The sequence below is a fragment of the Oxyura jamaicensis genome, chromosome 4 (assembly GCF_011077185.1).
Source record: "Oxyura jamaicensis isolate SHBP4307 breed ruddy duck chromosome 4, BPBGC_Ojam_1.0, whole genome shotgun sequence".
NCBI lineage: Eukaryota > Metazoa > Chordata > Aves > Anseriformes > Anatidae > Oxyura > Oxyura jamaicensis.
This window is the reverse complement of record NC_048896.1, coordinates 90,483,978-90,511,274: the sequence shown is the minus strand read 5'-3', so window position 1 is coordinate 90,511,274 and position 27,297 is coordinate 90,483,978. Positions and strand designations below refer to the sequence as shown.

Below are 27,297 nucleotides of genomic sequence, written 5' to 3'. Positions count from 1 at the left end.
CTTTTGTTTAAGTAGTCCATGTGTCATTTCATTTAAATTCAAAGCATTAGGCAATTCCACTCCAAAGAAAAGACTAGAAGCAATTTCAGCAAGACTAGGAAACCTACATGGAAAATAATATCCTCACCCTTTTATTGTTGATTTACCATTTGGTAACCCAGTTGTTTTGAACTCAGTGTGAATACAGTTTAAGCTTTGCAGAAAGTCACACACCTGCGTTTTCCACACGTATCAAACACATTTCAAGTTTAAAATGTGTGTGCCTCGACTTGCTCCTCTTAATGTCTCTTTAGGGCAGTCCATTGGCACCGATCCGATAGAGTCCAACTCAGTCTCTCAAGTCAGGCGACAACCAAATTCAAAAGGTGGAGGTTTCCCAAAGACGGTCTTCTCTGTAGTGCATTGTGCTAGTGCATTCAACCAGTGTGTCAGTATTCAACCATGTAAGCTTGGGTTGGTTTGTTTTGTTTGTTTGTTTTTTACTACACATACAGAAATATAATTTTACATGTAGCTTCGCATGCCTTATGGCTGCTTGCCCTACTATAGGACAGTGCAATAAATACAAATATATGCACACTAGAAAAGATTTAACTGCCATGATCTACATCTCGTTTATGAGTACAAATTTACCTAGTCACCAATATGACAAATTTAGCAGAAAAAGTAGCGATGGCAGTAATAATCTACTACAAAAACAAGGCTAGAAGCAAAGTGTTTAAGCTACAGAAAAATTGCTATCTCCTAATATATGATGTAGGGCCCAGTTCTGCCGAGTGCAGAGTCATGATCAGTAGATTGCATCAGAACATGCTTTTCCCCCATTTAACAATGAATACTTGTACAATTTATTTGGTTTTGATAACTGTTTATAAATAGCACACTATAATGACTATTAAACTATACAGCAACATGACATTTATAGCCTAATCCTGAATACAAAGTTCAAAGAACATGACTACAAAGGCCAGAGAGCAAATGTCATCAACTAAAAGCATTTCCACTTCAGAATTTCGTTTTATTGAATATTCTCTTACACAAACATTTCTTGATCATGAAACGAAAGGAACAGGATTTCCTATTCCCTCTCTGTTCCAGTAGGGATTTATCCACACACCACCCTTATAAATTAGTGATGGATTTTAACGGGTCGCCCCTCAGGGCTATATATTTAATATATTTTATATATATGCACATTTACTTTGAATTCTATGTAAAAGTTGAAAAAATGCTTGAAAGAAAAACTCAGAATATATCACAGCTTTTCCAGCGAAAAAAATACAAATTAGTTTTATAACCACTATTCAGTTTATCAAACTTTTTTTTTTTTTTCTGAAGTATTTACCTTTAATTATATACACATTACAGGAAATAAAACTTTGTCCACAAACATTCTCTAAGGTGACAGTTATCGATAGAATGATAGCAGGAAGAATATTAAACAAATGGGGGAGGTGATCAATTTCTGCCTTGAAAAAGTAAAAAGTCACCATATAATTAAGTACAAAAACCTGCATTGAATGACAACTGCTGGTGTAGTAACTTGATCAGGTATGGAGACCAAGAGTATAGGTAAAGCCCTATGGTAATAATATTTCTGTAGCATTTCCACTTGGTATGTATATACTAAATGTTGGCAAAGTTTCTGTAGCGTTAGCTTATACAAACATAGGAGTCCTCAGTCTGCTGCATAAAATGGAACAGGTGTGTTTTAATTCTCCTGAAATGCACCTGAAATTCAGAGTGTCACTTACAAACTGCATAATGAAACTTTTCTTCAGAAAAATATCTGTTTGGCGTCTCCGGGGCTCTGTTCCATCGGACAATAGGGGCATTTTAATCTGGGGACAAAGAGAACGTGTTAGAATCATGGTAGTGCAGAAAGCAGCCCAGTAGCTGTGCACTTTCTGGAGACTTTGCACTGCTGAAAAAAGTAAGAACTAAACTTTTTCCTCCATTGCAATGGTATCAAGTTTGCGGTGACAGTCCTTCCTCTTTTGTCCCCCAAGCATGACTTGAATGTACTCTGAGGCTCCTCTAGAAGTTACCTTATCACACTTTTTCTTCTAATTATGGGTTTTCCTCACCTTTTACCCACTCACCTCTGAATCATTAAATACCAAGAAATTACACTTTGTGGTTAATCTTTTATTTAAACTTTGAGGTTAGTTTGTTGCATTTTAGTCACTTTCATCAGGCCGGTAGCTTTCAGTTTGACTTGATTAACATCCAGGCAGTTTTACTTCCTGGTTCCCAAAACGCTGTGATTTTACAACCCACTTAGATCTACTCCTGCAGGCTGTGGCTAAATAGGTCAGCCTGGCCTTCCTGCTGAGGTCTCCACTGATACAATTCCATCTGCTTACCACCTCTTTTTTTTTTTCTAGGATTGATGTATTTTTCTCCATCTCTAAGTTTGGGCTTTCCATCCCCAAGAGTTAATTTTATCAGAGCTGTTCTGTCACTGAAGCTGAGGAATGAAAGCATCAGGAATTAATGATCGGGGACCAGAATAACGTTGCAATGAGTTTACTGGCTTAAAATGTGTGAAGTCACCTACGAAAGCATACCTTTGTGCTTCTATTTTTTCCCACTCAATGTTTTTAGTCGTAGTGTCACTTATTTTCACAATGGATTTCACAAAACAACTTACAACTCTAAATTAAGCTGTCAGCCCTCACAGAAGCTGCATATATTCAATCCAAATTACCACTGGTTCTTCCTGAAGGAAATCCATATAGTTCTCCCTCTCATATCTCCTCCCTTCCAAAAGCCCATAGGCATCCCACTGATATCTAAGAAGGAGTGATAGTTAAATAACCACTCAGTTACTAAGCTGTATTTCCCCCCAGAGGTTTACTTTCCCCACTCCCTTCATTTTTTAAAGAGATGTTTCAACCATTACTAACCTTGCTCCCAGCGAAAAACTGTGTGTGCAAAAACCTCTCTTTGAATGTGGAACAACACAATGGTACTTGCAGCTTGGAAAATTACTGTTTGCTACATTCCTTCGCATCATCTCGCTTTCTACAACATGAGAGGGTTTATTATGCTATTCTCCAGCACATTAACCCTGCTATCTGGCTTCAAAGTCATAGTCCAAGATTTATAAGCTTCCAACAATTACGTAACTGTGGACTCAGCTTTCCCCAAATGCCATACTCTAGTCTTAAGATTTGTCCTTGTCTATACTTTGCTTGGAACATGAAAACGGTACTTACTTGCTGCCATTAAACATTTTATTCAAAGCATCTCTTGATATAATATGACCACAGACTAGTTTCATAGGTGGGTTGTTATCTGTTGTTTGCTGACGGAGAATGGGACAGGCAAATATTGAATGATACCAGCACTTTTTACCGAGGTCCACTTCAATCTGTGAAAGAAATAAAGACATTTTTATCTTGGGAAACGACCTCTCCAGGCAATTATTGCATTCGGTCATAGTCCTTCCTTAACAAATCTCATAATTGGGCTGTGAAGGCAGCAAAATCCATTGTGTTGATGCCTGACAATTTCCCAGCCAAAAATACTTATTGTGATCTTAAAATGGTAATTTATGTAGCTTCTCCCCACCCCCAAGAAAGCAGAGTATTCTGCCAAGAGACAAGTGCATTTTTTTAGTGCAGATCTGCACTCTGGCAGGAAAATTGTGCTGATGACCCAAGACATTCTGTACTTTCTAGCCAGTGATTTCCAAAGTGGTTCAGATGACAGATCTCATTTAAGGAGGAAGGGAAGGAAAAAAAAACAACACACCACAACACACCCTTGGACTGATGATGGCAATGTTCTGCAGCTTCCTAAAAGATCTCTCCAGCACCTACAAGTCCCATCAATACTAAAGCTTAACAGAATCATTATTTTCACTACCAACACAGAAAACACTGGTACAGAAAAACTCCTGCCATCAGGACCAAATGATTTTGGAAAAGACCATCTCAAACAGAAAAGAATGTGTGCATGATTTCAGGACAGGGTTGAAAACTGCAAAAATCTCAGCTTCTGTAGCTAAAGCTCCAGGCTCTGACCAATATTCTGTTCTGACAGAGAGTCTCCAACTAAATCTGATGATATAACCTCTCCAGGCTACTTAATCTCTGTCTTTGCATGATGAAAGTAAGGTTTCCCATCCCCATGCTACCTTAGCAGTACACAGTGGACACCGCTAAGTTTAGAATATGCAGGGAAGCATATTAAAACCTGTTAACTGATCTCCATCTGATAGCAGTCTTTTCCCAAATACTTTCTAGTTAAACATTCCTGTCTGGACAGCATGGCATGGAACTGTTACACTTGGAGGTTCCATTCTCAGTGTTACAGAAAAACAGCTGGGAAGAAAAATAAAAACATACCACATGCACTGAAGCTATATATATATATATATATATACATATATGAATCTCTTCTATATACAATCCACGAGGCTAATTCAGTTCATGCCCAATTTGCACTAAATAGGTTTTCTTTCCAAAACAGGAGCAGGTCACTGGAGAGCTGCACACACCTTGTAACAGCTACAAAACAGGGTTTCTTAACAACTGAACTTCATTTTAACTCATACAAAAGAGCTGTGCTGGAAGCACAATACTTTGGATCCCAATTCAATTCCCACATCCCCAGACGTAGCCTTACATTTTTCACCTCATATCTGCACAATAAAGTGTCAAAGCAAAGCAGCCCATGGAGAGCTCAAGCCTAGCCAGAGAAAATTAATGTTTCTTTGCACGATGAATTTCCTTCCCAGAGTGGGTAGTCAGGTATAAAATTCAAGGATCCACAAATGTGCTTGTGAAACTAGAGTGTGGTGTGTGCACACATGCATTTTCACCAGTGAATTTCAATCTACCAGACGCAGAGGAGGAAGGGGACTCAGCTGTGTGCTTATGTTTTATGCAAGCCCTGTACGTGGGTGTTGTTGAAGACAGTGCCTTGTCTGTGGCAGCCCGCATAGCTGGTCGTACCAGTGGCCTTTGTGTGTGTGCGCGTGGGTGTGTGATTCATGCTCAGCTTTGCCATGGGTTGAACCTACAAACAGGAAACAGCCACGTCCACCAGCCTAGGACAGAGATCCCCAGGTCTCTGTACAGGAGGAAACCTCAGGCCAGGGACCTGCTGGAGGTGGCAGTCAAATGTAACATCCTTTAACATTCAACACAAAAAAACAGTATTTCCCCATCAGAAACATGTCCTGGAATAGCTCAGCGTTAACTCACCGGTAGTTCGTCCTTCTGGTTCCAAACCCCTGTGCACTGCCTTTGCTCGATAACTGCTTTGATATTAATTAGAGCTGGTAATGCTACACACCCTGCTGAAAAACTGCAGAAAAAGGACATATTAAGGTAATGTACCTTTTAGGAAAGAACCATTTTTTGTATTTCTGTTTTAAAGATCTTTTAGATACAAGAGTGCTGTACATGTCTTTCAGTTCATGTCCATACTTCTAAGTAACCCTTCAGGAGCAAGGGTTTTGGGGCAGACTATCAGTTAACCTGCCTCTTAGGTTAGGACCCCAAAGGCACTACACTTTTTACTGAAAACAACAGTTAATGCCTGCTCTGAATCTTGTAATTTAAGTGATTTTCCAAGCTAGCTATTTTGATTTGAGGTGTACAGGAGGAAAACACCATATGAACTTATATAGGTTCTGGCTGTCTATCACAATTATGGAGGACTGCATGAAGTCTAAGAGGTTCTATGTAACCCACAGGTGCACACACAACTGATATTCCTTTAATAACACGTAATTACCACGTAAGGAAACATGTATTTCCACCTTCACCTTGAATCAAGAAAACAAATGTAGAAAATCATAGGAAGGTGAGTGAAGGAAGGAAAGCACAACCTGCCATGACTAACAAGAAGGGCAATAAACAACTGAACCAGGCCAGTGCACTAAACACTTCTGCCTGCCCTGAGAGCTACCCATTTCCAGAAACCACCACATTATTTTGAAGTATTTCCCTCTGTTACAACACAAAGCATGACCATGATTTTCCACATCTCAACCCACATTTTGATGGACAATAATTTAAGTCCAGTGACAGGACTACAGGCCTGGAAATCAGCAGCAACAGAAACAGGATTTGACCTCGGTATCAGCCTGCTCTGTTTTTGGCAAATTATTTTACTATTTTGTGCAAGTTTTATTGTCTACAGAAGTCATGACCTTCCTCTCAACTCTGCCCCTGCAGACACTTGTTTTTATGTTTCTCCAGCAACACTCTGGCTACTTTGCTTGTGAGGGACGTGCCTGAAGCCTGCCAGTCAATTGGCTGCTCTAAAAATCTGTACAAATAAAAGAACTACTGCTTTAATGGCTCTATATGAAAACATCTCTGAAAGAGCCCTACAGGGGTAGACCAACTCAAGGAAATAGTAAAATCAAATGACAATTTGATGCCCTGCTGTCCTTCAAGACCCTGAACCACGGCCTCCTCAGTACAAGTTTCCCCACTGACTCCACGCAGTAATTCAGACCACGAGGCCTTTAGAGAAAGGCCTACTGGAGAAACCTATCAGCTTTTTTTCTTTTTAAATAATATTTTTTTAAAAAGTGACCACTACTGTTGTTCTAGAAAGCAGCACATTTTATAACAGGGATCTCACTTTAAGCTAGTTTAATTTTTAGAGGATTTGCGGCACACAAAGGTCACCACAGCTTAGAAGGGTCTTGTTTATGACAGGAGTATCGATACCACCTACACAGTAAATAAGTTTCAGCACAATCGATTTCATACTAGGCCCAAAGCAAGCATCCAACAAATCCAAACATCAATAAGAGGAATTTTTCCACTCCACTGAAAATCTCTTGGACATTTGCGCTGAAAGTTGCAGCATTAGTGTCAATACATGCACAATGAAAATGAAAAGGTGGCTATGAATTTCACTGAAACAGGAAAAAGGTGAAAACTAAAATAACAAGTTTTAGATATCTAATAATATTTGTGTCTATAAAACGCTGAAATGGGCATAATTTATTCAAAAAAGACAATTTTATCTGAAGTCCTCTGTTGGTTTGGTTGTATTTTATGACAGTGGTGCAAAACAGGGGAAGCAGAAGGTTTGACAATTTTAAGAGAGCTCTAAACTAAGTACAGAAGTCTAATAATATTCACATTCAAACAGTAAATTTACAACAAGAAGTTGTAACGAAGCTTCTGGTAAGTACTAAATCTATCCCCGAAAGATACATATAATTATTTTCAATTTTATGTTTGAAATAGAAATTAAGACATCAGGCAGTAGGCATCCAAAAGAAAAATAGCAGCTAATCTGCTACATCTTCAGAAAAACTAGGAGATTAGATTTTTTTTTTTCTTAACATATCTAACAGCCTCCAACAGATTTGCATTTTGTCAGATTAGCTGCTGGGCTTCAAAGTGCTTCTTCCATCTTTGCAAATAAGGTGCAGTAAATAATTTGGAAATTTTAGCAGCTAGTATCAAAACATAACACTTGAACACTCTTGTACAAAGACGACAGGTAAAGTAATGTGTGGATTAAAAAGAGAGATGATCAAGTGCTGACAGAATCATGGCTGAGATTTTAGTTCTTTGCAGTTACACAGCAGGAACAGTTTTCACACACTTGTGGAAATAAATGGCTGATTGCCACCCTAATCCTTCACACTGATGCCTAAACTACAGAAGCCAAATTCCACCTATGAACGTTTCCTCTTGAGCTGAAAAGGTGCTTCCTCATGAGCTGGGAAAGCACAACACACCGAAATATCTAGTTTTTAATCTTTGCAAATCTTTTTAGAGATAACTGTAATCGTACTTTTTACTTAACACAAGCTAGATCAGGCTACCCGTCAAAAAGCTGTTTATTTTGTCCTCACCAAGAAAGAGAAGCCAAAACACTGTATACCTGGTCTAAGAAGCAAGCAAAAAGCAGCATACCTAACACTGAGAGGTGATTCAACTGAGAGACCCAGAAGAGCACAGGCATCTCTTGTGAAGATGTCACAGATGTCCGCCCACTGATTTGCATCTAATAGATGAACGTACGGAGAGTTCTCTATACCTTGCCTCAGATACACCAGGCTGCCCATCAAAACCTGAATATCTGCGAGGGACCAGGAATAGTTAGTTATTTCATGCTATAAAGGCTAGCGTCTACAGTTCTAGCTTTTACATGGAAAACAGGCAGAATTGGCACATACATCAAATCAATAATACATATTCTCACCTCTACAAGATACAGTTACAGGCATCACAGAACAGATATCTACATCTACAAGAACTCCGGTCTACTATGAAGAGATGGGGCGGCTCTTCTCCCCTACAAGCACCTGCATTCTGCCTATTAATTTGTTTTAAAAGGCTTTACTTTAATGCTCTACAGGCTTTCAGCAGCTTTTAGATACAGCCTTTTTAAATTAACAATGCTAATCAAAAAGGAAAGAAAGAACTGTGTCTCTGCATCCAGGAAGAGGCTGAAGTGGGTATTATTGACTAATTCCAAACTAGCATTTTTGAAGTTTTCTGACACATACAGCATACTAAAAATAAGGATTTACGCTGGATTCAATTTGCACTGTTTTGTTTCAAAAGTTTAGTATCTTTTTGTATTATCCCACACAGCAGAAAATAGCAGATGACTACTCCAAGAATGTTGCGGTGCATTTTTAACACTTTACCCTGACACCAGGACTATTCCAGATCTCTAATCTAAGCAGCTACTATAACTATACTAATAACTAATCCAAGTAGCTACCTAAGATGTCAAAAACCTTGAATTCAAGAAAGTTTGTAGGCATTAAAATACAACTTTGCACCCTCTTTAAAAAAAGGGGATTTAAATCAGGTCATAAGGTTTCAATTAATGCATATTTAATATAATATAATAAGAAGCCTCAAATAAAAGGAAAATAATGGACTAAAACACACATGGAAAATGATTTGTATTTTCCTACCACATGCCACATCCAAGGGCTTTATTCCCCTCAGTGTGACCAAAACCCTACTCACCTTTCTGATGATTTAGGGCAAACGGCTGGAAGTTTTTTGCATACTGAAGTGCTTCTCTTTGATTTGCTGTTCCACCCATCAATAAACTAATGAAATATAACCTGTGTAGCTTGAACTCCAGCGAACTATTCTGTGCCATGAGCATTTCTCTGTTGGATACCGCCCACCTGGAAGAAACGAGGAGGTACAAAGGGACATGACACGGGAGTAATTAAACGTCAGCCTACACGATATGAAATTATTACAATTATCAAACATCTATTTCAAGAAGAATATGACTGTTCCCTGAGCTTCTGTTAGCCTACATGGAGCCCAGAAAACAGCCAGACCCTTACAAGTACAGGAACTTTTACAAGTAAGGAGCTCTGCAGCATGCACAGCACGTGGAGGGCGGCAGCACTTTTGGACTGCTGTATACTTCGCCTCTGTCTATGAACACACAGCAGAATTCAGCACTCGGTGGCTGGAAGGCAACGCTGATGTGGTCACAACATAAGGAAGAAATATTTGAAATTAATTCCTGTATTTGGATGAATACCACCACTCTGTCACTGAATCTTAACAATTACACGCAGTCTGCTGCTGCTGCATGTTAAACAGGTTTGACCAAGCCTTTCAACAACATATTTTCCAGCTTCCTCATTCCCCAAACATTTTCTACTCAGCCACTGTGTTTACATGCACGTGTATGTTGCCCTGGAGAGGGGAAGTCCATCCACGGAGACATCGAAGAAAAAAAAAATATTATGAAGACCCTACACTGAGGGGGCAGGGGGAAGTGAAATTCATTTAAACACCATGCATTGCTCTGCTAAACTTTGCTTTCTGTGTTATTTTCAACTTGGACAATAAAAATATTTCTCACTTTTTGGGTCTCCTTCACCATGACAACTCCAATGTTTGGCTCCCTACTAACAGGGACGAATTTTTTAACAGGCACTACATAAAACAAACTGGATTTTTTAATGCATTTTTTAAAGGGATATCATTTAGGTTTTATCATTTTTTTTAAATTCAGTTTAGTCAGGCCTCAATCAATCCAATCTTTTCCTCTTAAGAACTTCAAGTTTGTGTTCTTCAGTCACATCTGTTTCTCATTAGTGTTAATTAGTTATACTATTTGCACTGTGGGGGCCCCACCAGGCAAGGAGGAGCTTTTCACTTTTTAGCAAGGGGTGAAGTAGTCTGTCCCTTAAATAGAAGGGGTATATGAGGCTTCTGTTCTTTTTAATCATTGCTAAAATAAGAAACTCAAGCATTCTTACAGCACTGGTAAAGCTTTCAGGGAAAGCTAGCCTGAAGATGTACCATTAACAAGCCAAGTCTACCTTCAGTTTGCTTTGAAAGCGTCAGGAGTCTGACTTTACTGGGCAGGCTTTCCAATGACAGCAGTAACCTTTCAGTGAGAGAGAGTGAAAAACATAGCTTCTGAACCAAGAGCTACCCCTGCTGCCCCTAATTTCAAGCAGTGTCAGATGAGCAGCCACAGAAGACTGCCAACACTAAGCTCTACCAGGCATATACTCACTAACCACGTGGGATTCGTGTGTTTTTGTTATTATTGTTGTTTGTTGGGGGGTGGGGGGAACACATAGAGGGGTAGGCTTTTGTTTTGGTTTTCTTTTTGGCTTTGCTTTTTGCTTCTTTGTTTTAAATGGTCGGTGTCCATGGTTTAAACTTGGTTCACTGGCAATAAAGCTCGCTCGCAACCAAGAAAACTAGAGCCTGAAGTTGACAACCATAGGCCAATAAGCAGCTGAAAGATAAGAAGATATTATCAATAAACAATAAAACTAAGATATCAGAATATGAGGTTGAAGTTCCGCAGTCCCATTAATGAGATATTAATCTGTATTGCATCAAGAGGGAGGCATCAAAGAGCCTCTGCCTGCCAATATTCACAGCCACGTGCCCGCATGGCACGGTGCTTCATCTTGCTGAGATAGAGTCTGTCTTTCCAAATTAGCTTTTAGGCAGGCTTTCCTTTTCTGTTGTTGTTGTTCTGAGCGACAGCGCAGATTTTTATCAGAAGAGAGCAACCACAGAAGCAAGGCCTGAGGTGTTTGGATTAGGATGTTCTGTTCCTATTCAAAGGGTTTGGAACAAACAAAAAGCAATAAGCGATGTTTAAAACATTCAACGCACGTTTTCTCTATCACAGCCCAAAATCATCAGTAATCACATCTGTCTTCCTAACTCCTCTCAGAATGATGCTTTCACAGTGCCTTCACCTCTGGGACTCAAATCCATCTGATTTTTTTTTTTTGAAGTATACGTACGGTACACTATGCAAACCATGGACACACAGAGCTCTCCTCTAGCTCCCATATGGGATTTAATTAAAACGAATTCCACAAAGCCTAACAAAGATTAAATTAACTTTAAACCAAGTCCCAAAGGTCCCAACGAATATCAGGACCTTACTGCTTTACAGACACATGAGAAGACGATGCCTCTTCCCTGGGAGATTACGGCCAAATGCTTTGAACCTGCAAGTCATTCCCACCACAGCTTCACGTAGAGACCCACCTGGGCTCAGAAAAACCCAAATCCATCCTCAAAGAATCTACGGATTTCCCTCCCCCATCACCACACTCCAATGAGAAAGGCCCAGACCGAGCATCTACAAAATTAAGTTGAAAACCACAAGAAAAAGACAAACGTTATGGCCAGGTGTACTACATTTAATTCTAAGGTATGGTATTAGTAAGTGTTGGAATTTGTGTTGGTAAGAAAATCTGAAGGAAAAGAAACAAAACCAAACAAAACTACTTTTGGGGGGTTGTTTGTTTTAAATTTGGTATTTCTTTCCATCACCAAAGCATTGAAAGTCTTGTAAAAAAAGTTATTAATCTGCCAGCTCCCTTCAGATAGTAGTGACCAGGAGCAACGAGTTTTTGCTCCATTTCCAATACTGAATTTAACCTAGCACCAACTGCTGAGCACCAGCAGAGCCAGAGAGACCAGTTACTGTTTTCATCCCAACCTTCCATAACTTCCCACGGGTACCCTGATACGCTCCCCCTTTTTGGTTCATGATACTGTAATTAATAATCCTTGTGTACCTGGCACAGAACCATAGCATGGTTTGGGTTAGATCTGCTTCAACAACGGTGACGGTAGCCTAGCCCTGTACCGGGTCGGTTTGGGATTGCTTTTAAGCTCCCCTGAGGCTGTATTTACAGATGACAATTTGAGCCATTTGTTAAGCTTTCTACCCAAAGCACAACGCCATCCTTCCAAGCTCCTCTCGCGCAGGGGCTCCTTCTCCTGGAGCTGACCATGCAGTTTCTATCACTCTTCCTGAACACCCATGTCTGCTGTGAAATAATACGGGAAACGTCATGTATTTAATACTAATATTATAAACAGACAACAATATGGTGCTGTGAACTAGTTCCCCAGCAGCAGAATTTCTGAGGAATAACTGTGCATTCACCACACTTTGATTGTGCTCCCTAACCAGCACGTTTTTTACATAAGCATCCATGCCCAGCGCTAGGCAAACCCAGGAGCAGACAGTTTGGGCTCTGAAAAGTGGCATTATAAACAGCAACGAGGCTGGGTGGGGGAGGGAAACCCGCGTGCAAACTGTGCTAACAATGCCTCCTGTTCTCTGTCCACTCGACTGTCTGGGGAATAAGGCTTCCTTTGCAGAGGGACCATGCCTTCTCCTTTGTTTGAGAAATATTTAACACGCTGCAGGAGCTACACGCTATGACGAAGCTGCCATGAGCTGGACGCAGGGCCTGGCTAATCTGAGATCAAATGAGTTCAGTGCCTTGGGGGGCTATAGCAGCATTTCGGTGTTGCTTCCCTTCAGTTAACCGATTCAAAGGCAATAAACCACCTCAGCTTTTCATCTCTGTACCTATATTCAAATACTACTTGGGTCAAACTTTGCATGGCCCAGAGGCATAATCCAGAACTTAATTCAGGAACACCAAGGTTCGAATATCAGAGCGCCCCTGCATTTAGCTGAGATGAATGACCTCTGAACTGCCCTGTGCTAATTCATATTAGAAGGAGAAAAAAAATGTTTGTTAATATGAAAATGTATTGAACCAAATAATGCAAAAAAAGGTATTTCAAGTGCACAAATTATGTTCTGGAATGAAACAAACTCTGAATCTGCTTTATTTCACTGCTTCTGTTTTTAGAGTAGTATCTTGTTGGTAACCTTCTATTTTTTCTTACTTTTGAGACCAGCCTAGGCTTACCAAAGGTCTTGCAACCAGAAAATAAAATCAGGTTGAGGGTTGGTTTGGCATTTTCTTGTTTTTAAAATAAAAGCTGAAATGGTACAGCACAGTTATGCAGCGCTACTGGAAATTATAAAGCAGTAGCCCATGAGATACTTCATCACCTTTCCCTCTTCACTGTCATTTTTAGCATCAGCTTAGACGTCTAATAGTTGTAAAGTCTGTTAAGGTCATGAAAATATCCTAGTCTAAGGCTGATTAATAACACCTCAGATGCTCTCCCCCATACTTCAGTTCTGTCTGAGCATTCAGAATTATCCACTGAATCTTGCATTAATGGATTTGTTTTGTTCAGAGGGAACACCACTAACAGATCACACTTTCAGTCCAGCCCCCAGCGCACAGAGAGATTTCCTGCCTACGAGAGACATACCCCGACCCAGCGTTAGCGAGCAGCAGCAGCAGCCTGCAAAGCACACACCTATCCTTCCACTCCCTCTCCCCAGCCCAGGATCCCTTATCTGCTCTAAACAGGGAACTAGCTTGAAGAGCTGTGAGCTTGCTGATCCTCCTTCTGCTCACCCCCAGGGCCTGGTGAAGCCAAAAGGCTTGGGGATACCCAACAGCTTTATTAAGCCCTGGTAATGGGATTTCTGCACTAAGACTCAGCAGTGTTTCACTGTAACTAAGGTGAAGTACCATCACGGCAGGCAGCTGTTTCTCTATGTGATGTTTCTTCCCCAAATCCCAAATTAACATCACAAATGATTCAAGTTAATCCTTAACCTCAGGAAGAGACCCTTAGTTACGCAGCGTGTCCCATGGGGAGGGACACAGAGGGGACAACAGGAGAGAGGTTCACTCACTAATTAGATCCCTCAGAGAACAAAGGGGAATGCATCAAAACAAAGATAATATTTAAAGTGGAAAACTAAGAATTTATTAAAGAATTAAAAAATGGAGAAAAAACTGAGCAGACTCACTCTAATGCAGGCCTCAGAACTCTAACTTTTAATGCTTCCAATATTCGGTTTAACTCCACAAAGGGTTCTTTCTGACTCTGATCTATTGATAGACCGGATTCCTGAAAAACAAAGTCACGCTTTTAGGTAAAGAATTAAAAAAAATGTAATTCAATTGCTGCTTTTCTGACAATTTCAATATTTACCTGGAACATCAACATCCAGATAAGGATGCTGTCACAAAACGTAACGTTCTACATTTGATACCATTCAACATCCGTACTTATCGTTACCTGACAAAGCTCCTCGGCTACATCCAGCATCCCCTGTCGGAAGAAGTGCTCCACCATCACCTCGTTGAGGATTCGCTGGCTGTCAGCCTGCCAGCACCCATCTATCCCCACGCTGCTGATGTCAGAGTCGAAATTCTGAAACGTACAAATTAACATTTAATAGCTTGGAACAACTAACCCCACGTAATTTTTCTTTAATTATGCACGACACCTATGTCTCCGCTCGGGCGCTTTCTGCCTGTTGCTCAGTTTGCCCTTAATTACCTCCTGGTCAACGTGAAACGTATCTGTCAGCTACTTCATTATCTCCTGCGTACAGAAGAAATCCTTTGCCTTGCTCAGTTCAAGTCTGAATTTTACCCAGCATAAGGAATTACACCGACAAATTACAAGTTAGCCAGCAAATTAGAAATCTCGTTAACTAATAAAGGGGCTACCAGACCACAATGCATTTCTGGAGGAAGTATCTGCAGAAAAGGCTCTTGCCATACGTGAAAACTGGAAAGCACAGGGAACAGAAAACAAAATCGCCTACGCTAAAAATCAAAATAGCATTATCAATGCATCACTGTCACCGCAGCGCACCAAGTTGGAAGTAAAAGCTTTAACTCGAGGATTTTTGACATAGCTGGGGGGGGCAGGGGGAGGCAATGCTGAAAAAGGAAAATGCCACTTCTCCCCTCCCTGCGAATGACAATGAAATGCGATTCTCTGAAGACCTCGAGACACCAGCAACAGGATGAGCTTTGAAGATCTGAGAGATCTCTTAGGGGTCCAGCCCTGACGATCCCACTGCAGTGTATTTTTAGGCCAGTGGCCTGCGGACATATTCTAAGAATAAGTAAAAAATATTGTCACAGCGACTCCTTAGCAACACTTGGCACTGCTTGGCACCGCGCCTCCTGGCAGCGTGAGAGCAGTGCTTACTCTAACCCAGGATATAAAACTGGATTTTAACTGCTAACATGTTTAATGCTCAGGGCAAACAAGTTAATTTGAATAAAAACCCTCACCCGTGGCCCAAAACAAACCTTCTGCGGGAGGAGCGGAGTCTAGCAGGCAGCGCATCGCTCGTTGCATGATCCCACTGTCTGCTAACTGCAGCTCCCTTCCAGGAAGGGACTTCAGAAACCAGAAGTTTGGTGAAATTAACAGTGATTTAGCTGTGGCTCTGTGACAGTAAGGGTTCAGCACAGCACGGGGACATCCACCCAGCACAAACACATCAAAACAACACAGAGGCTGCACGAGCTACCTGCAAAGCAGATACCACGGGTTTGCTCTCAGGCAGCATAATGCTGGTTAGCCAAAATCCTACTGGGTGTAAGGTCTGCCAGCACGCAGCTGGATGAGCAGCTACAAAATGGATCGGAGCAGGCACTGGGGGTTTAGGTTAGATCAATCAGCGCTGCGCGTCCCGGGGCTGCAGTGCCTCTGACCTGCAGCAGGAGCCCAACAAGTCAGATGTTGTTTTGTGAAAACACACACCAGGCAACAGGCACTTGCAGAGCAACACTGCCAGAAGCATCGAGGAGCCTCCTGTTAACCCATTTCAGGAGTCTGATCAAGTTTGAAGGAGAGTCTTCGACTAAGAAGGGTAGAGAACGACACCCTTCCAGCTCTCACAAGTATCAGGTTCACCTCACCTGAAGCAATGAAGAGTTCCCCTAGGCTACGTGAAAAGAAACGCATGAAGGGAAGCAGAGAAGGGTCAGCATGCTGCTGATCCCAACAGGGTCGTTACAGCACCCGCAGGGCTCAAGGGTCTGTGCCGGAGCTCACCTCCACCTAACCCAGCCACCAAACCCTCAGAGCAAGGGCTCCCTTGTGAATGCACACAGGGCTGTGCCTCGCTGCTTTTCCTCTAGCAGGTACCACCTAGCTAAGCACACTTCAGAAGCCAGCCTCAGGGGCTGAAACCGCTTTGATGCTGATCTGCATCAAAAAGAGAGAAAGGGGCAGCCTCCTCGTCCCCACAGCCGCCGCTTCAAAGCCACCGCTCCCTTCAAGTCCCTTCGCAAACCTCCAGGAAAACCCTAACCCCAGGCTAGCGAATTCTCTTCCATCTTTTGGAGACGGTGGGGCAAGACAAGCATTTAGATCGTTGCCACTGATCCAAGTCTCAGATGTAAGGTTTCCAAGCGGGTGTCTCAACCTGTAAGCTCCCTGTCATGCTGCTCGTCTTCAGGCTGCGTGCTGGAAAACTTAAGTGTCTTGAAGATTAAATACGTGTTCTTCTCTGTGCCCATCCTTTGAAGCCTTTGAGGTTCAGCACCACTGCTGATTCTGTATTGCTCTCCAAACCCCACTGGCAGGTAGCATAAACCCATAGAGAAGGCATTAAAGAAATACCAGAGGCAGTATCAAGAACATATAACCCCCTTTTTTTTTTACCTAGTTTCTGGGGTGGAAAAAAAAAAAGTCATTAGTGACTAAAGTTATTAATTATTCTTCATCCAGTTTCAATTCCTAGCACTCGTATAACCCCATAAGCAGCTCTGTTCTTCTGGGCAGTTACCAACTGTTTGAGCTGAACCAGTGCCTTAAACATCTTCTTATCCTCCTGGTTACCTGGGGACAGAGGTGCCAGAACCACCTACAGACCACTCATATGCAAGCTTCTAACTTAAACCAAGCTGTTTCTAAAGCAAGCAGGCACCACATGCAGCGGTCACTTCTGGCTGCAGTCCTGAGGCCACTGCAGAGCTGTATATCCCTGAGGTTTTTATGTCCTCTACTGTTTCAAAGTAATTTTTAAGAAAACACTTTGTCCTGAAGCAACAAACCTAGAAGCTTTGAGAAACTTCTCAAAACCCCATCGAAAATGGTGTGGTTTTGTGTTTTAATACCATAAGAGATGTCAATAATGACTCATAGCAACCTGCCTGCTATGGCGTGAATCACATTGTACAATCTTGGGACCTCATGATTATTTTTTTTCCTTTCCCCTCACCTGTTCTCTGATAACTCACGCTTGGCCAGGTCCTTCGGTAACTTGTATGTGAAGTCATGATTTCTGGGGTCCTTGTTATACGTGGGACCCTACAGCTCTGCCTCCAGTAGCTTCAAGAAGTGACTGCATGTTCCAGGCACCCGGCACAACACACTGCGGCTGGCCTCTCGCTTACTTATTTCACAATCGCCATGCAAGCAGTACGTGCTCGTGACTAGACATCTCCGAGATTTGTTTTTTTAAAGGCTAACAGTAAGCTCACTGCTAGCACGGGGAGTTTAACAAGGCTGTAAAAGTCAAAATGAACTCCTTCAGTTACAAACTCCACAGAGTTTACTTCACACTGTTCAGATTTTAAGCTTAGAAGTGTGTCGGTGATTATTCCAGGGAAACAGCTTCTTCTATTAAGAGCCTCACTAGGAAGCCTAGTGCCAAAGCGGAGACCACTATGTGCTAAGTATACTGATTATATAAAGCACATTACCGATTCCTGTTGGAATACGAGGACTCGATACACACACGATGGAACATTTCAGCCAACACACAGCCTTCCAGCTGAATAACACGATATGAAGGATTAAGGACAGGCGTATTCCTCAGTTTCCCAGCTGAGATCGCTTTGTGCATTCCTCCCTTCTGAATTCTGACTCACGTTACAAACACCACGCGCTTGTTTACGTTCCTTGTTCGGTTTGCTGGTTCACGAGATAGCGCTCGACTTGCAAAGTCTCTGTGTTTATCCAGCCCTATTCCTCACGACAACATCATTACGTTCAGCAAGGGTTTTCTGTTTGTATACTTTTTTATTTACACTAACTGAAGCAAACCTTGCTTTCCCAAAAAAACTGAATTAAAATGTAGGCCTTTTAAAAACAAGCTTAGAATTCGGGGGGGGGGGAACGTAAGGAGCTAACCATTTATCCCACCTGCTGTCCCGAATGAAGGCATTTAACCACCGCTCAGATTGCTGCTCGAGGGGAAAACATTTCCTTGTTCCATCAGACGTGCTTGGGGATGAACTCAAATCATCCCAGACGTGTGATTTACAGGGAGGCTGATGGGTGAGCTCTCTGATAACAACCTGCTGAACACCAACGGCATGATGAATTCGGGAAGCGGAGCAGATGCTGGTACCACGCAGAACAAACTGGATGCAAACATTTCTTTTCAAAGGAAAAGCTCTTTGGGAAAAAAAGGGAACCTTCAAAGATCAGGAGCACATAAACTGCCTTGAAAAACAGCCCAGCTTATTAGCTCAACTTTTCAGGAACTGCTAATTGAAAAAGCAATCCACAAAGTCTTGGCATTTCAGGCTTCAACTTCGCCAGCAGTATTTCATGCCAACCTCAAAGTTCATTTTTTAAATGACCGAGGAGCTCCTGTTCTCAGGGACAGATCTAGGTCTCTTCCAAGTTCCTACGTACCAACTACACCGACTAAATACTGACCCAAGTGAAATTTACATACAGGTGTTCCTCTTCCTCAACACTGGGAAAAAAAAAAAAGGGATTTAACCCCAAAGTTGCCACAAGCAGGAAATACAGCAAGTTCTTTCAGAATCCAAGCTTGTTAAGGCGGAAGCGTGGTGATGCTACGTGTGCCATTCGGATGTGTCACACCAAACTGGCACCAGGACCAGCATGTTGCCCAATCTCAAAGCAGGCAGTAAAACCCTGAGTTATGTTTACCTGTGCCTGAGCGCACATAGCTCCAACGACCGTAATTGTTGTTCTGGAGATGTTAATCCAGCCGGAAAGTAAAGAAGAACGCTGGATGGGGACTTAAACGCCACAAGCAGAACTCACATCTCGTGAATCAAAGCAAGGGCTGCTGCTTTCAATTCTAACAAGCGTTTTTATTTAGGGGGCAGTCATATTTCGTCCAGAACGTGTCAAGAATCAGTTCACTACACAAATTACACTTAATTATTTCTATGGGTTTAAGTGTATTATTGGGAAGCAACGTGGGGAAGACAGTTTCAATAGGTTCTGGAACTCACTGCTAGGTTTCAAGCCTGTTTTCCAGCGGCACATAGAAAACACAACAAATGCATATGGAAGATTTCCTTCAAACGTCACTGCCCAGTTTAACAGAAGTGTGAAATTCCACCTAGATTTAAACATTACCCACACTTGACAAACAGACTGGGATTGCCAGGCACGTTTTCAAGAAGTTAAGCTATTAAAGTTAGTGAAAACTAGTAAAAATCAAACGACTTGCATGTTGATAATTTAAGGAGATAATCCTAACTGGTGCTCTGAACTTCATAAAAACGTGTTCTTCGTTAGCAGCAGGACTCACGGAGTTCCTGCTTCTAGCCCTTTGTTGTAAACATTACAGACACCAAGCAAGACTGCGAATCCAGAGAAACGAGCACGCTGCATCCAGCGAGCTGAGCTCAGTTTTGAGCACCTGACCGAAGCAGCCCTTGTGACACAGGCACAGAGCAGATCGCTGGTGTCCCTTTCAGCTGTTTGACAAAGCCGGGTATGTGAAATTTAACGAATGCCTTCATTTACAGCTATCCTTTTTAAATTAAAACCGGCAGGTAAAACTCAGAACACTAGGACAGCAACAACACTACAAGACGTGTGCACTTGACAACTGAAAGAGCAATTTGCAGATTAGACTCGTGTTTACCTTTATTAAGCTGGTACACATTGTCTTTGGCATCTAAGAAACACTGCCACCACTTGCCATAGACCAAGAACCCTTTCTATAAGGCCTAGGGATGCTCTACCTCAGAGTAATAAAAAACATACAGCCAAACCTGAGAGCTCCTTCATACGAGGTCCACTTGCTGAGGCAGAATCGGGAAGTTTCAACCTCAGGACACAATTACATAGATTTATTTCAGGCCTCAAGCCAGTAATAAGGATGGGCTTTTGCTCTAGTTAATTGGTTTAGGTACAGCAGCAAGGATTAGCGACAGATGCGTCCTTAAGCTTTGGATAACCGTGGTGCTTGGATTAAAGCTGTTAGCACAAAGTTTCAGCTCTCCATCACGATGGTCAATCACAGATGGAAGCCAAAAAAAAAAAAAAAGTTTCACAGACATTCTGCCCAGTAATGCAGCATTATGCACTACTTTGTCGGTTTGTTGTGCTACTGCTAAATCTTTAAGAAATTAACATTTAAACCCGATAGCAGTGAGCTACCCAAAGGATGAACCTGTTTTCTGCCCCGATGTCTTTGTTCTGTTAAAAAGACCCGTTTCCTAGTGTCTTCCTTGGTACGGTTATAAACTGCACCCCACACCAAATGTTAACACCCTGACAACATAAGCATGCCCCGGTATGAAGGTATTACATAAAAATGTCCAAAAAAGCAAGTAACAGAACCTTTGCCTACAGAACGACGTTTTAAGAGCAAACAGACAGGAGAAAAGCATGACCTGAAAGTGCATATATAGCATCAGTTAGTACTAAAATTCTTTTTTGAGCTATTTCAAAGAATCGTTAATATCCACCTACAAAAATAATTCAGATCCCAGTTATTCTTGATCCTGGAATTCACAGAAGAATGTCTCATACGGGAAGCTTCAAAGATAAGTTGCACAACATTAACTACTTGTTACAGCTGCAGATACTGTGAGAAGGTGAATGTGCTCTGCTCCCATTAAAAACAATCTAAACCTTGAGAAATTAAGCCCCAAGAACTGACAACCCACCTGAACTATGTGCAAAATGTCTGTCTTAAAAAATTCTACCAGCTTTTAGGCTGCCTTCCAGGACAGAACATCACCTAGTCATTTGCTACTACCGATTAATTAGAAATGCAGCGTGTATTTGTTAAGTAAGATTTCTTATCGAGATGGACGTTGAAGCATTTTGTTATACCAATATAACACACGGTGGCTAAGTCTAGCAGTACCTGCATGGCGTGTTCTCTCTGAAATTAGAGATTTGAGCTGTGCTCCAAAAAGGAGGCCTCTGTATACGAGTTCTGAAGCAAGCGTTGTACCTCGCCTGGTGTGACCTCTGCCCCCAACCCTATGCTTCAGCAAGTAACAGGAAGGCTTAATTGAGATTAACTGAAGCACAAATACAAGTTTTGAAAAGGAGCAGGCGCTGTGGAATACACACAATACACTGACGCCACAACACACACACCTTGTCAATGGCTTTTCCAACTCGGGATACGCTGCTGTGAATGTCTTTGTGGTCGGAGGCCAGTTTTTGAACTGTGTCCTTTATCCTCTTGCAGCACTGCGTCATGACCAGCGAAATCGTCCCCGACAAGTCTCCATCTTGATCTAAACCGAAAGAGAGGAAGATTACCAGCTTCGTTATCAACAAGTAACAACTTCCATCGCTCAGTATGCGGCACTACACAGAGACAAGAAATGGCACTGAAAGGAAGCAATGCGCTCAAGCCAGATGTACAGGACACGGCTCACCCCATTAGGACGCCACACAGGAACAGGGAACAAATGCAACGCTTTAAAAAATTCATGTAGGTACCTCAGGCATCCTGCCTGAATCCAGCAGAGTAATAAACACAACTCAAAGAAACGCAAAAGTCTCGCGGAATATAATGGGATACAGCCCCTAACCTCCTGCAGGGTGGGTTTTATGAAGACAGGAGCTGTCTAGAAGAATGAAACTTCTGCTTCCTGGCTGGAGGGAACAGCTCCTAAGAGTTCGGCCGGCCGGTCTCTAATTCTCCCTGGCAGATGAGAAATGGCCCACTGAGGACCTGCCCACAAACATCAAAGAGTTACAAGAAGAGTGGACGGTCAGTAAGATTTCTCCTCTAGAAAATGTGGTATTTTTAAGCTACTGTCCAACCAGCACGCACAGTGCTGCAGGATCCCACTGCGGGCAAGTAACAGATGTGAAGTGTTCCCAAGCCCCTCGCTCTCCCCTCACCCAACAGCTCACACCTTCATGCCACAACTCCGGTACCAGTCAGGAGCTTCAGTCAGAAATCCTTCTTCTGTGCTTTATTTCAGTCCTCTCTCTGTTTTTAATTTCATAACACAAGGAGAATCTATTTCCCAGCCTTACCTCCTGAGATTTCTCCTTCCTCAAAGTTCATTCTACATGAAGGATTTTTCCTTTCGGGCCTCAGACTGAGCGGCTTTCAGCTGCGCTGGAAGGCCAATCTAAGTAGGAGACCAGCCCAGAAATAATTTCCTAACATTCCAGATCCAAACCCTTTATGTGAAAAACAGAAACCCAAAGCATCTCTTTAACAGAAAGCTTTGAAAAGCAACCAACCACTTTTTGATTGAGGCCGGTCCCTTATTCTGTATTTTAGCAGGCCTTAGGGTCGGTTTCATCGCCGGGATTTCACGGAAGGCAAAATCCGCCGTGTCCAACTGCTGCCGCGGGCCTGGCAAGCCCAGAACAATAGAAAGAAACTGCAACTATTACACTGCGCTCCTCACTGCCTGCCTCGGAGAGGGCAAAGGAAATGCAGCCTCCCAAAGAAAAAGGCTGCAGTCGGAGGGGGAGGGAATGATTTACCAGGCGCTCGCTGCTCTGCCTCCTCTTCTGCATCCCAGCTGCCAACTCGGCTGTTGATGACAGCAAAACAAGCTGAAGTTGTTACCCACCAAAACTGCTTCACCTCGGGAAAGCAAACGGCTCCGGTTCATCTGCACAAGCCCTGGCTGAGAAGCTGTAATAGCGTTCTTGCACCAGACGTAGCCTTTAAGGAGAGGGGGGGGGAAACAAAAAAGCCCTGACTTTTTCCCCCCATGAAGCTAGTGGTGATTTCCCAGGTGAAGGGCTAAGAGCGCTCTGTGTTTCTCCCCGTGAATGGATAAGGAATAATACGACAGAAAAAGCCCCTTCAGCCAGCAAGCTGACTTCATACGTCCTAACTTAACAACGAAACTTCGCTGAACTGTTCCTTGAAGCTGGCCTCCTACAGTTGTTTCAGGAATAAGCATCCCTTCTGTTCCCGTTTACGTATTACGCCGGGCATTTCAATCACACAAAGGATTTTGAGTTTCTTTCTCACGACTTTTGCCCCCAAGACAAGGACGATCGGTCAGGTCACACAACGAACGCAATGGAAACGCTCGCTCCCCTGCTCTGCACTGCCCAACGGGCAGGAAATAAAACACATTCTCTTAACAGTCACTTTTTCCTGGAAAAAAACCATTGAGCTAGAACCCAAACACGCTGGTATTTTTACCCCAAGCAAGCGGATTGGTGTGCCCTGCCACACAATGGGGAAGAAAGCAGCTACAGCAGGACAATGAAGGAGGAGAAGGCAGGAAAAGCCCTCACATTTGTACAAGGTTTCCCCCCACACGCATCTCTTTCAGCTTTAATTAAGCTCAGGGCGACTTGGAAGGAATCAGCAGCAGCAGGCCCGCAGGCAGCCCCTCCCTGCGGGCCTCGGAGCCCTGCGCACACACGGGCACAAGGTCAGAGAAAAACCCTGAGCAGCCAGGCACCGGGCACGGAGCTCAGCCGCCGAGCAGCCTCTTGCTTCCAGCCTCCGAGAACAAGCAGCGCTGCCTTGGCTACCGCAGGAGATGGAAATGCACGAGGGGAAGAAAAACAAACACAAACTTGGCCTTGCTGTCCACACGGGGCTGTTTGTGTTTGGGCTTCCACGTGAAAACAGCTCAAGAAGTTTGACGAGGCTGTGTGACCGGCAGAAAAACACCACCACCACCAAAACCCAGGGCAGCCTCGAGACTGAAGCAGCTTCGGAGCGTTTCTCTCTCTCCACCCACTTCCTCTCCGTACCCGCTGCCTATTTAAGGCGTTTTCGTACGTCTTTGCTCTCCATTCTCATCCTACAGAGCGGATTTCTCTCGCAGCAGTGACAAGTGGTTGGCTTGGGCTTTTTATTTGGTCTTTTTCTTTTTCCTCTCCCCTCTGAAATGACACACACGAGGATATTTCTGAAGTTCTCACCCCTGAACTCCACATTAAGATGCGTGGCCGCGTCCATGCCCGCCAGTTTTCAGAAACATTCAGGTTAGGGGACGCAAAAGCTGCAAATACCTGGTCCTGTTTGATATCTTATGTATAAATTCCGAAGACAAAATAAGAATTTTGCCACCCATGAAAGCCACTTACGCACAGACACCAAAACTTAAAGAGTCCTGAGCTGCGGGGACAGGACCACCACTTCTTTGTAAGTGCCGGGCCCTTCACAAGAGAACCCCAAAAACTTGAAGCTGAGCCGGGAAGAAAACCAGGGAGCACCCCGGAGGAAGCGCACCGACCCCTTCTTGTGTTCCTGCGGAGCTGTGGATGCAGAGCGGGCTTCCTGCAGACAGATCTCTGCCAAACCAGCCCCACAGAGCCCTACGGGGATCGATCCCGGCGCGAGGGTCGTGCCAGGGAGCCTTCCAGGCAGGCTCAGCACCTGTTTGCGAAGACGCGCGTTTTATCGACTGTCGCTAATGCACCAGCCCAAACTGTTCCGATAACCACGGAAGGCATCTATCGAGCCACCCTTCAGCACAAAACCAGAAGGACTGGGCATTATTTCACCCCAAAGAGTCGCCTCAGAGCCGGAGTTCCCCATTTGCTCTCCGCGCAGGCCGCCGCGCACACAGGGCAGCTCCGCGACGCTCCTGTTTACGCTCCTGGAACCGCGCCGCTCCCGGGAGCGAGCTTGGCACCTGTGTTTGCACAAGCCCACAGCAAACAAAACAGCTCTCCTCCAAACCAGACAAAAGCAGGCTCCGGAAAGCGGTGACAGAGCACAGCTCGCCCTCGAGTCCGGGCTTGGAGCCTGCCAGTTCCTACTTTTAATCCCTGAGCTCGCTTCCTCCGTGGCCTCGAGTGGATCCCTTCGGCTGCCTCAGCGCTCGGCAGGCAAACCCCAGCTCGGGGATTTGGCAGGCTCTGGGTGCTCCTGCCTCCAGCCTGCCTCGCTGACCCACCTTCCCCACACAGGCTCCCGATACCGGCTGTCAAACAAACCCAAAGCTCGGGGGAGGGGGGGGCTCCAGCCACACGCCTTCACCCTCCATGCTCCCAAACCCGGCCAGCAAGCGAGTTGGTGAGAAATACAGAGAGAAAGAAGGGAAAAGGGGGGGGGGACAGAGCAGCAAGACTGGCTTTCCTTCCCCTTATACCCTGCGGTCTGGGGGCTTCTCTGAGTGGGGAGTGGGGCGGGAGGCTGAGGGGAGGCTGAGGGGAGGCTGAGGGGAGGCTGAGGGGAGGCTGAGGGGAGGCTGAGGGGAGACCCCGCACCCCACACTCGCCCCGAGCCGTTTCTAACCCCGTTTTCAGGTATTTTTAACCCGGTTTGGGGGAGTTTCTCACCCCCCACACCCTGAGGGAAGGGGGCAAGGAGCCGGGCCCGGGGCCGGCGGCGGTGGGGGGGGAGGGAGGATGAGGAAGAGGAGGGTGAGGATGAGGGGGCTGAGGAGGGTTTTAGGGGCCCGCCACGTACTCTCGCTCTGCAGGATCTCCCTGCGCAGCCCCCCCGCGTACTGGATGAGCTCCTCCAGGCTCCTCTCGCACAGCTGCCCGTAGCCCGAGAACTTCTGCAGCACCTTCTCCAGCTCCCGCTCCACCGTCACGCACTGCTCCATGGCGGACGCCTCCAGGGCCGCCCCCTCCTTCCTGCACCGGCCCCGGGACCCTCCCCCCCCACCCCAAGGCCTGGTCCCGGTCCCGGTCCCGGCCCCGCCGCCGCCGCCGCCACCGGGCCCGGCTCCGCGCAGGCACCGCCGCGGTCACCCCGGGGGGCCTCGAGCACAACGGAGCAGGCAGCGCCGCGGCCAGCCCCGGGCTTCCTGGAGAGGGAGGGGCGGCGATTATTGCTCAGGCAGCGCCGCGGGCAGCCCTGGCTCATTAAAGGCATCGGGGAGGAGCGGGGGCCTCCAGGTGGTTACCGCTCAGGCAGCGCGGCGGGCAGCTAAGGGCGGGGGGCCTGAGGAGGCGCTGTTGCTATGGGGACGGGGAAGGGGCAAGATGGAGGCCGGGGGGGGGCCGTGAGGGGTATGGAGGGGCCGGGCCCTGCTGCTCTGAGACCCCGCGGGAAGCCTCGTTGGGCAGCCTGGGGGCTCGCTGAGGGGCGAGGAGAGGCGTTCTAGTCAGGGGAGGCGGCCCCCGAACGGCCGAGGGGTGCGGGTGGTTGTGAGCAGCGCCGCCGTAAGGGCCCGGCCTCAGGTGTGTGGGGGGGGGGGGGCGCTCTGAGGGCTGTGCTGAGCCCTAAAGGCTGCGCGTCTGGCTGGGGAGCGTCTGGTAGGAACACAGCTGGGAGAAACGGCTTCGTTTTGCTATCCTTGCTTAACGTTCTCAGTTTCAATATTTGGAAACAGCAAGCCGAGCCAGACGTGCCCCGTTTTCTGTAGTATGCTACAGCCAAACACCCCATTAAACTTAACATCACCTGCAAAAGCAGTGTTTGGTCCAAGTCTGGAGCTATATCGCCTCATCTGTGCCCATACTACTGAAATAAGGCAAAAAAGCAGAGTTTTCTTGCATAAGAACATGTGACTCGTACAGATATTTACACGTTGCTGTCGTTCTGTCAGATTCAGGCCCAAAGAGCTGCCTTTGTTTATATTCATACTCTATGTGTTCATATACGAGGCATAAAGACATGCAAATGCCTGGGGGGGAGGGGTTATGTCATGAGCACGCTGGTTTAATTACGTTCTTTACCACAGTGGGCACTTGTGTCATCTCAGGACATTCAAGCAAGTTTTCCTGATGCGTGTGTGTATGCGTACGTCTGCCATTAACCAGGCCCCGTCATTTCCAAGGCTCATAAAGGGTTTCAGGCTGTTTAAAGAAAGAAAACACCAACTGCCTAGCAGTGACTATCGGATACGGTGAGTGAAACTCCAGACTGAAAAAGCCCTGAGCACCCCGGCCCGGTGTCCCTGCTGACCCCGCTCTGAGCACGAGGTTGGACTTGGTGCTCCAACCAGAATTACCGGTGGTTCACTGCTAGGTCACGTCAGGATCGCCTCACCTA

At 44.7% G+C, this 27,297-nt stretch overlaps 1 protein-coding gene across 1 annotated transcript; it reads right to left on the bottom strand.

Annotated features, from left to right (window-relative positions):
- Positions 1-104: 104 nt before the first annotated feature.
- On the bottom strand, positions 105-25,948 carry RMND5A (required for meiotic nuclear division 5 homolog A). The gene is made up of 9 exons (XM_035325220.1): positions 25,762-25,948; positions 21,498-21,640; positions 14,433-14,567; positions 14,161-14,261; positions 8,976-9,142; positions 7,905-8,070; positions 5,217-5,319; positions 3,222-3,376; positions 105-1,841 (listed from the first exon to the last, which is right to left on the bottom strand). Exons 1-9 carry the CDS (start codon positions 25,901-25,903, stop codon positions 1,778-1,780), a joined length of 1,176 nt encoding a protein of 391 aa, XP_035181111.1. The 5' UTR covers positions 25,904-25,948; the 3' UTR covers positions 105-1,777.
- Positions 25,949-27,297: the final 1,349 nt, after the last annotated feature.